Here is a 13,630-nt window from a genome sequence, read left to right as displayed (position 1 = left end):
TAATTACTAAAACACGTGTTTCAAGAATAAAGTGTTGTTTTTTTATCAAACACTACTTAAAGAGTACAATTCATTTTTTTTTATAAATAAAGTGACAAATTAAAGAAGAAAGAACTTATTTATATAAAACAAAAGAATCATTTACTTTTAAGAAAAATGTCATATTGTAAAATTAATTTCCATTGTATAGTTTTTGACACTATTTCTTTGTTAATATGTAAAACAATTGGATGTCTGGCTGGAGGTATTTTTTTTTCTTTTAATATAGAGGCACAAAAGAAAAATAACTCACTTATAATTTGTGCGAGCCAAAGGCATATGAATGATATAAGTTGATGTTTCCATTTCCGATACACATGAACCATACGTATGATCTCCACTGACTCGGTGTAAATCGGTTATAAGGTCAGCAAGATCCGAGGGGTGGAGCTACTTCGACCGGTAGTATTGCCCTGTCTCCTGCTCTCCCTCTGTTCACTCAACAGCCACTGGCAACCCGAACCAGCGACGCCACCTGCAGCGCTGGTGACAGTGACATCTCCCTCTCACCTTCGCTCGTTTCTCTCCCTGAGTCACTCACTCTTGATCTCTCTCAACTGTTTACATCCTTGTGAAAGTTTGGAGAAATTGTGTTTCTAACTGTTTCAGAATCTCCGGATCTGATGATAATCTATCAGAGACAGTGGACGAGGCTGGTCAATCACAATTCTGTTCCTAAGTTCATAGATGAGGATGATGCAGATACTCAGCTCACGTATAATTAAAACAAACAAAAGCAACATTCTGTCTTGGTGGTTCTGGATAGGGATGTCAATATATCCGATTTGAATCGGATATCCGACCGATCCGATCCGAAAAAATCGGATATGGATAAAAATTTAATATCCAATTAAAAAATCGGATCGGATTCGGATTTAATAAATGACATCCGATCTGATCAGATTCAGATTCAGATATACATGAATATCGGATCGGATTCGGATACGGATTCAGATCGGATTCATTTTTAGGCAAATATCCTCTATCTAATACTTAGAAAATGGCAAAATCCGGTTCAAAATTCGGATTCGGATATAAATATAAAAATTGGATTCAGATCGGATTCGGATATGAGTTTGATTTATTCGAATTCGAATCTGAATCTGAATCCGAATATATGAATGTCCGAAAAAACGGATATGATTAAAGATGTATCCGATCCGAATCCGATCCGTTGACATCCCTAGTTCTGGATGATGTTGGTTCGAAACGGTACTCAAGATGCTTCTGTTCGAGAGTGCAGACATAAAAATTCTTTTTACAGCTTCACAAGTTTAAGCCGCTCAAGTCTGTTTACACCTTACAACTGCTAGGACAGAAAGATGCAATGGATCTATTTTGTCACCTGGCTATTGACACTGACCAGACAATTGATAAACCGGATGATGAGCTGGTGAAACAGGTCAAAATTTGAAGGCAGCAAATTTTGAAGCATGTTTAGAAAGACATGCACATTTTCTTAATATTCAAGTACTTAAGTTATCCTAGCCTGCATCCAGTCAACATGCTAGTCATAAGGTAATGGACTACTGTTTGACATGCAACTATACAGACATATGCCCATCAAGATTGTGTATCTTGTTCACATGTTGCTTCCTGTACGTCCGATCCGCAGCCAGGACGAAGGAGCTATTCTCTGCAACAGCCCCCTGCGAAGAGAAGACGGTGGTGTGAACCCATCTTGTCCATTCGTTGCAACATTCGGTGCGGGATTCGACAAGCGGAGAGAAGACGGTGGTGTGGGACGCGTCGGGATTCGGGTCTCCGGGCGTATCCTGCTTTCGCAATGACACGATACCGCGGATTCAGCAGAGACCGACCATAATATGGTCCAAGCCATGTTTAGACTGTTTTCTTCGGTCACCGGTGCCGGTGACTGAAGAAAACATTCTAAACATGGCTTGGACTATATTATGGTCGGTCTCCGGTGAGTCCGCGGTATCATGTCATTGTTAGGATACGCCCGGACACCCGAATCCCGACGCGTCTCACGCCACAGTCTTCTCTCCGCTCGTCGAATCCCGCACCAAATGTTGCAACGAATGGACAAGATGGGTTCACACGGACGACTCTCCTACGCAGTTGATTAGTTTTCCACATTGTACTTGCTTGTTCTCTCAATAGTATTATTAAGGGTTATATTCAACATGACATAAGCATGCTCTTTATAACATCTCACAAAGAAGAACATTAGTTCAAATGATAACTCTTGTGTGAATGCATAATGAAGACAGCCAGTTCGTGATGTTTATGAGCATCTAAAGCATTCATTCAGTATGGGTATTGTCAAGGTGAGAAGCTGATCGAACTATCACCTATTCATCCTTGGGGGAAGGATTTTGGTCAGCCTCTGCTCTGTGTTGCTGCATTGCTATGAGTTGGATTCATTGCTTATTTTCCAGCAGTAGTCTATTTGCTGGAAAAAGATGATAAATTCAAAATAGACCAATGCTTCATGCATAAAAGAAGATGCTAATATTCTTCCTAGTAGTCTTCTCTTCACTTTCTCTCTCTCTCACGTTTTTCAGTGCAATGCAGTTTTCAAATTTAGTATTCTTTCTGTCAGGTACATCAATGAGTTAATTGAGTATATTCTTCTCACAAAAAAGGATGATAGAGAATTAGATGCTGGGAAGCCATCTCATGTTGCCAGCCAAAATGAACAAACTGCTATGGCATCAGCACATTGCAAAGATAAACGAGATCCTGGGGAACTAGTAGCTTCTGCTAACCAAGGGGATCTGGCAAATTTAGTTAGAATTGATGGCAGTGCTGAAGCTTCCTCAAGTATGGCGAGTCATGTCAAGTTAATCTCCTCCCAAACAGAATCAGTGCATCATCTGCCTTCACGTACTGCAGAGTGGGCCAGAGGATTTGAAGCTGCAAGGGAGAGAAGAACTGAAGTTCTTGCTCCTGAAAATCTTGAAAACCTCTGGACAAAGGGAAGAAATTATAAAGCCAAAATTGATGCTCATGATAACCCAGGACCTAGAGAAGCAAAACCACCAATTAAGGCTGCTGGAAGTTCTAATGTCACAGGCCATGAAAGGAACCTGGAGAGGGAAATGGTGAGCAATGCACCCTTACTTAATATGAATTGATAATTCTTTATCAGCGATATGCATAAATAGCGAATGAATGACATGATGATCAATCCTTCTATTGTACAGGGGAAAGAAGGATCTCTGAATGTGAAAAGCAGCAAACCTCAACTCAAGCGTTCAAAAAGTAGTTCATTTATTACTAAGAATGATGTGGGGATTTGTGAAGCATCTACCTCTTGAATCAGTCATGCTGTGACTTATGAAGAGTCTAACTACATGGATTTGAGCAAGCCTCATGAAGAAACAAATCCAAAGAGCACCTCTGAACTAGTGTTTAATAAGGAACAGTCATCATATCTACCAAAGTTCAAGTGTCGGGTGAGACTTTGTCTGGATTTTTTCTTAAAGTACATATTTAATTTTTCTAATACAATTTTCTTAAAGATGATAAGCCTTCATTTTTTTCCCCTGGTGAATGTGGATATCATTTATTGTCTTTGGTTGTCTTCTTGTATCATGCAAATATTATTAATATCCTTCTTAAGATGTGTTGATCTTCAATGTCCAATCAGTAAGAATGAAGACAGAGAGGAGAGAAATGGTTGAGAGAAGATAGAGAAGAGAGAACGTGAGAGAAGAGTGAACGAGAGAGGAGACGAGAGAGAGAAGAGAGCTCGTTAAGATGTTACGGCTCCCACACTTCCAATGCAGTAAAAAGACTGATTAGGGTTATGTTTAACCCTTTACATAAAGAGTTCAACAAGTATTGAAAAATTCAAAAAAATACCTAATAATAAAATCCAAAATACAGAACACCTCAAAACATAACTTTTTCTCAACACTCCCCCTCAAGCTGGAGCATAGATGTCTATCATGCAGCTTGTTACAACACTTCATGAAGTCAGATATAGGAAGAACTTTAGTAAATATATCTGCAGCTTGATCTTCAGAAGCAACATATTCAGTAGAGATAATCCCTGCTTGAACTAAGTCTCTAATATAGTGGCAATCCACCTCGATATGTTTGGTCCGTTCATGAATGACAGGATTATTGGCTATATAAGTAGCCGCTTTATTGTCACAGTACATTTTGATAGGCAGTTCTACTTGACTTCCAAGACCTTCTAACATGCTTCTCACCCATGTGATTTCAGTGGCAGTTTGAGCCATAGCTCGATATTCCGACTCTGCACTGGATCGAGCCACAACAGAAGGTTAGAATGACTTTGACTCGAAGGAAAAGATGTACAACTATGCTTGCCTAATTGACAAGCTTGACACTCGATGGAGGTTGAAGGAGAAATCTGAGGACAAAACTGCCGAAGCTTAGGAAAAGATGAATAACTAAGTCTGAAATGCCATTGGAATGCACTTGAAGGTGAATCAAGTAAAAGAGACGCCTCTTTAACGGATGTATCCAGGAAGTAGATTCCATCTCTCTCATGGCCTCCACCAATCTTCATCCCAGTCGATAGGTCCTGAAATACACAAGTACTCGGGTCAAAAATAACTCTACAATTCATCTCTTTTGTAATTTTGCTTACATGTAACAAGTTCTTTGGGAATAGTATGAGTTCGTTGATCGTGTAAGGGCGAATTCAGGAGTATATAGCACTTCATGAACATGTAAATATAGAGATAGGCAAACATCTCCATGTCCTTCAACCGGAGATAGTCTTCCATCCGCTAATCAAACATATTGTGAGGGATAAAATTTTTGCAAATTTGAAATACTAGTATCTCCACAAAAATGTTTAGATGCTCCAGAATCAATTATCCAACAACCATTAGAAGGAGTTCTACTTGCAGAAAATGTTGAATTTGTGATAGCAGGAGAAGTCGATGAGGTGGAAGGTGCAGTATTTGATCGATGCTCCATAGTTAAGTCAAGTTCAACAGGAGTTAACTTGAGAGAAGTGGCATCTACCGAAGCAGCAGTGGGATTCACCTTAGGAACCATATTAGTGGACTGTGAGTTTGGAGCTGGAATGGATGAGGATGTCATAGTCGTGGACGTAGATGTGTTTGGTTTACCCACTTTGTTCCAGCACCTGTCCTCTAAGTGACCAAGACGACCACAATAAGTGCATTGAAGTCTTCCTCATCCTCCTAGACCACGGCCTCTTCCTCTACCACAAGAAGAGTATTGTGCATTTCGTCTTCCTCCAAATGAGGCAAGTGCAGATGGTTGTGAATTATTTGTAGATGGAAGAAGAGTAACAGCCAATCTATTTAACCTGTTGAAGGCCTCCTCAAGATCAAGAAAATCTGACCCTGTAAGCATTTGTGCTTTGGTTGCAGAATAATCTGATGATAGTCCAGCTAGAAATTTAACCACTATCATTTGCCCCATGTGTGATTTAAGACAATGCTTGCAAGGAGGTTTTAAAGAGTTCATCTTTTCATAAGTAAACTTTAATTTCGTAAAGTATTTGGTTAAATCCATGTCACCTTGCTGCATTTGTAACAGTTCTTGTTGAACTTGTAGAATTTTGCTGATGTTCTTGTCTTGAGAGTATGTCTGCTGGAGAAAATTCCACATATCTTTTGCTGTATTATAATAGCAGAGCCCAACAGCTATATGAGACTGAGTGCTATTCATAAGCCAAACACTAATTATGTTGTTTTCTTCCTCCCACTGTGCATACTTGCCAACTTTTTCTATTGGTTCATCTTCTTCTAATATATATTTCTTTCCATGCCCAACGACTGATAGCATGAAAGTTCTGGCCCAAACATCATAATTAGATCCATCGAGTTTGATAGTAGATCCAAAAGTATAATCAAATCTTTTTTCTCTACTATCATATTTCTTTCCTCAGCTTGCTGATTTTCAGATTCATGTTGTAGAGACTTATTGGCAGCCATGATAGATCCTTGAAGATAAACAAATATAGAAGACCACAGCGGATTGAATCTTACTTAATACGATGTGAAGATAATCTACCCCAAAGAAGAATATCCACTCGTATTCCACGATTGAATCTTATTCTTAATTTTGTCCCCCCTTTTTTTTTCTGCAACACCACACCAGAATTCCACTGCAACAGCAACTATACACAAAAGAAAAGAGACAGAATCCCACTGCGACAGCAACCAAACACCAAAGAACTAATTTTCTGACTTGCAACACATTATTTCTGCAACATCACCTCAAGCTTTGGAATTCGACGACAGGCACACATTTGCAGTAGAAATTAACTCATATGTTTATCTTCAAGCAACAAAAAAAAAAACTGTCTACACATGCTAGAGGTTCTACCACCGAACGCAATCGACATGGGTTAGGGTTTCTGATCACGTCTACAGATTTACATATTTATGATCAAAACCCTAACCCTCGACAGGCTGAGAAATACCTTTTTTTTTCAGTCAAGAGAGATAGACAGCACCCAGACGTCGTTGAAGAATAGGAGAACGAGGGAACTTGCTGGTTTAGAACAGCTTTAGCAGGGTCCCCAAGACTGTCCTCTCTGATACCATGTTGATCTTCAATGTCTAAGAATGAAGACCCAGAGGAGAGAAATGGTTGATAGAGAAGAGAGAACGTGAGAGAAGAGAGAACGAGAGCCAAAAGACGAGAGAGAGAAGAGAGCTCGTTAAGATGTTACGGCTCCCACACTTCCAATATAGTAAAAAGACTGATTAGGGTTATGTTTAACTCTTTACATAAAGAGTCCAAAAAATATTGAAAAATTCAAAAAACTACCTAATAATAAAGTCCAAAATACAGAACACCTCAAAACATAGCTTTTTCTCAACAAGATGATTGTAAATGTGCTATGCTTGGTTTTTCATTTTCGTGCATATGGATGTGTAGCTATTGAAAATGGTGTAGCTTACCTTTTATATCTTTATCGCATTATGTAGATCTATTAACTCATAGGTTTCGAATTTTGATTGTAAACCATGGTGTCCGTTTTAGACCCATTGTTTCAGAAGTTGATTCAGCCAACTCAAAAGAAAAGATATTTATCTTCTTCTCAGCAATTTCAATTGTCCAACCCATGTAGAATGTGACCTTGCCCTAGCCCCTATGCAAATGGAGACTTGTGTATATCATTCTTCACCACTACCATGTGTAAACGGACCAAGTATCTCAAACATGTTTAATATCCAAAGATGCTGTAGAGAAAGTTGAACTTTTAGGTAGAATGCATAGCTCAGAGAGAGAGAGAGAGGGAGTGTGTCTGTTAATGCAGGCTAAGTAGTAAAAAACAATGTTGTAAAAGGCATATCATAATGGGTATCGGTTGCGCCGACCTATACACTATATCATAACGTATTGTAAGCGTAGCGTAGCACATTGTAAATTAATTTTTTAATTAATAAAAATAAAAATAGAAAAAATTTAAAAATGGTAAAATCAGGAAAAATAAAGAAAATTTCAAAAAAAATGTGTTCTATATAAAAAAAACTCATCATATCATTCATAAGCTATAATATATTAACGACACATTTAGAAATGAGAAATAAGAAATTCATAATAGCATAATAAGCATCCATCACAACTTTAAAATTTAACTTAGAGTAATTTAGATTACATTACAAGTTCACAACATATAATATATCATGATTATCATCAATCAAGGTCTCAATCCCCACAAGGCCACGAGCAAACCTTCTTCTCCACAAACAACTTCTCCCCTAAATCGACAATTTATCACATAAATGGGCAATTTTTGTAGAAAAACTAGTGAAACTTTCCCCTTTCACAACTTTTAGACCTGTTTAGAAAGAGGGAGAGATAGGTTTCTTTGTAAAAAAACATAAAAATCATTTTATCCCCGTATCGTAAGATACATGGGTGTATCGGCCGTATCGTACGATATGAGCGATACGCCTACGACACACAAGCATATCGTGTATCATAGGAAATACATATCACACGATATGGGCCAGTATCGTGCGATACGGATGACACTGGTAAAAAACACTACTTCTGGTACTACCCTGGATCTGAAAAGAAACATCAATTTAAGAAGCTAAAATTCCAAGAGCATAGGCATTGCCACATCCCATTTAGGGGTAGAGATGTCTCAGGAGTCAGGTCAGATCCCTGCTGAAACTATATGGTTCAGAGTTCAAACTCATGTCTAGCTAAGGGATATGGTTGCTGCAGCTGGATCCAGATTCATTTGGATTAGTCACATCTAAGAAAACCATGCCTGGGTCCGATGATGTAAAACATACCCAGCCTGTAGCCAACAGAAAATTGATTTTCCTTTTTCTAATTGAAAAAGTTTCTGAACTTAGTTGGAACCACAGTTGCAAATATTGTTCTCGGAAAGATTTTCCTCAGAAGTTCATTTGGATTTTCTTTTTTCTCAGGAACATCTTTAGAAAATGTTGAAAGTTCTAATCCTAAAATTTTAGAATATTGATGATAATAGAAAATTTTAGTGCATGTCCACATTGGTTGTCTGTCTGCTAGGTATCTTACTGTATGGGACAACACAATGGAATGTAGAAGGAAGGGAGTAAGCAATGGTTTCATGATTCTGTGAGGCATTTGTTATAGATTTCCAAAGAACTAGAAGCTATTCGAGAAAAAGCATATGGATTTCAATTACTTAAAAAGTCTATGATGAGGACGAAGGATAGAGATTCAATTTAGAGATGATGGCTATTTATATCTTGATGAGCTGGGAAAAAATTTTGTGCACAAGAAGTTTTTGAAATTTTCAGCTGTCTTTGTAGACTTCAGATTACCAATTTTGTCGGAAAGTTTCCTTGGTCTTCACAGGAAAAGGTGGCCATGATTGGAGTTGGAACGTCTGGTTTCCCTGTATCATTAGTATGGTTGTTCATCAGTAATTTGGTCTTGGTTCACGAATTCTATCTTCTTCATTTCAGAAGCCACTTTAACAGTAATTAACTTTATCCTTCCTCGGAAAGTTTCGAATACTTCTGGTCCTCGAGATTTTCTTTCCGCTCCTGACAGTCCCACAGAAAGATGGTCATTCCATTCAGTCATCTGCTGATTGCTGTTAGCCTTCCTTTCCACCAAATTTTCATTTCAAGTTCTAGTGTAAGCTATCATAATTTGTTCTATTTGACCAAATGTACTTGTATGGATTTAGTGGTTGAAGCCCAATTCATGTGATGTTTATGATTCCTTCTCTCTGCCTTTTATTTTGAATAAATCCTCTACTTTTTTGTATTTGATGAAAAATGATTTCGTTGTTCTTTTTTTCTTTTTATTTTCAATAAATCCTCTGGTTTTGGCAATTTGATGAAAAATGATTTCGTTGTTTTCTATTGCTTTATTATTTCTTAACATTCACATCCAATTTTGGCAGGTTGTTGGAACTTATTTCGAAAAAGGTGGATCTGAAACTTTTGCAGTTTATTCAACTGCCGTGGCAAGTGTAGACAATGAAACATGGTTTGTCAAAAGAAGGTAGTTGCTGCATTTGATGTTTGAGTTAATAAGGAATATTTAGCTTGCTAAGTTTTGCACATAACCATGTTTCCTGGTTGTCATTTTTTTTCATTTTATATCAAGACTAAATATGTAATATTTGATAATGAAGTTTACTCCAAAGTAATTTATGCAATAATGATTTCTTATGTTTTTCTAGGAGATCTGGCTGATCCTTTGATGCTTCATAACCTACAGGTACAGAAACTTTGAGAGATTGCATCGCCACCTAAGGGATATGCCAAACTATTCTTTACAACTGCCCCCTAAGCGGTTTCTCTCATCAAGTATTGATGACTATTTTGTTCATCAACGTTGTATTCTGCTAGACAAATATTTGCAGGTTTGCTCTAAAATGTGTTTTCATCAAGTTGAATTTTTTTTTTTTTTTTTACTTTCAGTTGCTCTTATTTGTCCTGGGTATTGTGTGGGACTTTTTAAGCGCTTCATCAAAGGTTCCTTTTCTCCTCAGTGCACCCCTCATCTGCCGAAATTCAAGTCAAATTCCTTTCTATTAGGTTGGTTATGGACCTACGGTTATCTTTTGAGCTGACGCTTGCAATTATTTCTCTTTTTGCTCCTTCTACAGAATTACTCGTTTGGAAAGTCAACATCAGTCATGAAAACGTTGGCAGGTTTTTGATTCTCTTTCCTTAGAACTATTTTCAGTTGTGTGTGCTTCTGGTCCACTCTGTTTCCTTTATGTCACACTTTCCTTTTTTCTAGTTGCATGTCATTAAGCATTATACCTCCTGTTAATGGTCTGATTATCTCAATAACAGTTAAATGCTATATCTGCACCACAGTAGGGATACCATATCCAGTGTTATTATTGTTACAGAATTGTTTCTTTATACTGCATTCCACCTTTGTTCAAGATAATTCTATCTGCTTTCTATTCCTCAAGCAGATATCTTTATCTATGAGCAAAATAAGCTCCGAAGTTGAATTATGCCTTGTACGATTACATTTGTCACTATTGGAGTATGCCTTGGTGTGTAGATTCTAAATCAACTTTTGGTCCACTTGAACAATTGGCTTGTGTTCCTTTCAATCATGTGATTAATTGCTTCACTGCTTCCACATGTGATGCTCTAGGCTCACATGTAAATTAGACTTATACAGCATCTGGACTTTTCGAACTCAAATATTAGAGTAGACTTTTTATCCTCTTATGCTACCAAGCGTGGTGGCACTTACCAAGCATGAACAATGTTATCACTGCCGTATCGTATCATGTATCGGTCGAGCCGACCTATACGCCGTATCGTAACGTATCGTAAAATTATTTTTTTAATTTGTAAAAATATTAAAAAATTATAAAAAATAGGAAAAAATCCGAAAAAAATCTAAAAAAATCCAAAAAAACTAGTAAAAATCAGAAAAAATCAATAAAAATGTATTTAAAGGAACATTCATCATTCATGTATATGAAGTTATGAACTATGAAATATGAACTATGAAGTATGCACTTACTAAATATGAACAAGACATTCCAAAATAAGAAATCAAAGTATCAAACATTCAAAAATCAAAATTACATATTAAGCAACCTATCGTCAATTCATAATTTCAGAAGTCAAAACTCAAAACATATCGTCATCTGCATCATCATTTTCATTCTTCATCATCATCTTCATTTTCTTCATTAACTTCTTCTTCTATCCCCTCTGTTGCAAATGGAATGTCACCAACATTCCATTGCTCCCCCCAGCCTCTCCTTCTTCAACAATCTCTGCTGCTCCTTCAACATTCAAAAAATCAAGATCGTCCTCATCAAGTATTGCAGCTGGTTCTTCTTCAACCCAAGAATCTAATATATCAAAATGGTCAATGAAGATAGGATCATATTGATTGTGATGCTTCCTCGTAGATGTTGTTTCTAGTTGCCTAACAAGAGAAAAAATTAACAAATTGTTAAGAGATTAAAATATATGTTAGAATTTGATATTCTTGTATAACGAAACAAATGTTTACCTTTGTCTCAACTTCATATTATAGCAAACGTAAACAAGGTCATTCAACCTTTTATGTTCCAGCCTATTCCTCTTCTTACTATGGATGTGCTGAAATACACTCCAATTTCTTTCACATCAAGTTGCACTACATATTTGACTAAGGATTCTAATTACAAGCTTCCTTAATTTTGGGCAATCAGGCCCAAACCTTTCCCACCACAAATCTAATAACAGATGGAAAGTAAAAATGTTGTCAGAAATAAATATATGAGAAGGTATAATAAAAGCTAAAAAACAAAAAGTATAAAGTCTCTTTTTCTAATACTTGGACGCATAATTGTCCTGCATCGAACTACTGTGTCTCTCGCCATGGTACCAAAAGCCGTATCATATTTGTTGATCGACATATGGATAACGTCTTGTTCTTTACTATCACTTACTAATACATCAATGCAATCCAACATGTCATACTCGACCTCTCTGTCCTTCTTAAAAGTGGGAAGAAATCTAATAGCAGGATTTAGGTAGTAGGCTACTGCATGAAGTGGGCGATGAAGTTGTCTAGACCACCTTTCATCTATGATCTTCCATATAGGTATGTACAACTTCTTTTTTCCCTTCATATTATCTCTAATGGCCTCCTTGGCTCTATCCATAGACTCGTATAAATATCCAATAGAAGGTCTATCTTCACTATCAACTAATCTGAGGACTTTCACTAGAGGTACACAAATCTTCAATAAGTGCACACATGATTCCCAAAAGTCAGCATCGAAGATGGTATCCACAACTGTCGTAGCCTTTCTTTTATAGGCATGTGGATATGCAGGCCAATCATCACTTGAAAACATCTGCCTGAGAGAAGATCTTTGCTTGACTATACCCTGCACAGTCAAAACATTTGTAGCAAACCGTGTTTGTGCAGGTCGAATCAATTCAGCCCCATTTGTGAATTTTCTCATCAAATTCAAGACATAAGCATGATTGTAAATAAACTTCGTGATTTCTTGGCATCTATGAACTGTCAACTTCATATCATCTCTTTCACCAAGATCCTGAAGCATAAGATTTACACAGTGAGCAGCACATGGACTCCAATAAAATGTCCCATATCGTGCTGCTAACATTTCACCTACAGCTTTATAATTTGCTGCATTATCAGTGATAAATTATACGACATTTTCAGGCCCAACATCTTCTATAACTTTATCAAAAATCCCAAACAACATATCAGCAGTCTTAGGAGTATCAGACAAATCAACAGATTTTAAGAACATAGTACCAAGAGGGCAATATACAAGAAAGTTTACCAATGTTCTGTTCTTGATGTCTGTCCACCCATCTGCCATTACACTGCATCATGTAGCTTTCCAGCTCAATTTTAGTTCATCACAATATGTGTTCACATATCTAACTATATTGTTGAGAATTTTACCTCGCAATTTATGAAAAGAGGGCATTTTATACCCTCGCCCTACACTAGCAATCGCATCTGCTATAGGCTGATAATGATAAGAGTTTGCTGCATTGAAGGGAATTGATGCATCATAGAACCACCTTCCTATGGTTTCATCTCCTGCTTCAATAATATCCTTTGATTGCATGGCTATACAAATCTCAAACTGAGCACCAACAGCAGTATAATTGGGAAAAAAATTCTTGATCGAACCAGACATATTGCTCGACTTCATAGTAGGTACTCTACCACCACCAATACGACCCTGACTTCTGCCACGTCCTCGTGAAACTGAACTTATACTTGCACCTCTTCTTTTTCTGGTTGCAGTTGCAGAAGAACCACCTCCATGCATGACGCCTTTCCCTTTAGTTGTTCCCAAACTGACACCAACATCTTCTTGTTCAAGTTGAACATCTTCACCTTCACTTTCTTCCCCTTCATGTGGGTCCCCATAACCTTCCTCCGCATCTTCCATGTCCTTTTCAATCCTACTTGCTTTCACTGCATCAAGAAGCTGCTGACACTGGTGCTTTACATACGTTGGCAATGGGATCTCTTGGGAGCCATTGCAAGCAACCACATCGCTATGTGTACCAGCTATATGGTGTTTAAAGCGAGAAATCCCTCCTGATATGATTTGTTTACAATAATTGCACTTAACTTTTAATCTATCTTTGGGATTCACCCTTGTACACCACTGCCATGT

General features: G+C 37.5%; 1 protein-coding gene across 1 annotated transcript; it reads left to right on the top strand.

The window, feature by feature from the left end:
• The first annotated feature begins 1,595 nt into the window (after positions 1 to 1,595).
• Positions 1,596 to 3,457, top strand: LOC116255271 (uncharacterized). Its single transcript, XM_031631045.1, has 3 exons — positions 1,596 to 1,822; positions 2,606 to 3,107; positions 3,210 to 3,457. Exons 1-3 carry the CDS (start codon positions 1,596 to 1,598, stop codon positions 3,321 to 3,323), a joined length of 843 nt encoding a protein of 280 aa, XP_031486905.1. The 3' UTR covers positions 3,324 to 3,457.
• Positions 3,458 to 13,630: the final 10,173 nt, after the last annotated feature.

The sequence above is a fragment of the Nymphaea colorata genome, chromosome 5 (assembly GCF_008831285.2).
Source record: "Nymphaea colorata isolate Beijing-Zhang1983 chromosome 5, ASM883128v2, whole genome shotgun sequence".
Classification (NCBI taxonomy): domain Eukaryota; kingdom Viridiplantae; phylum Streptophyta; class Magnoliopsida; order Nymphaeales; family Nymphaeaceae; genus Nymphaea; species Nymphaea colorata.
The sequence above is the reverse complement of the archived record's forward strand: the minus strand, read 5'-3'. Positions and strand labels throughout refer to the sequence as shown.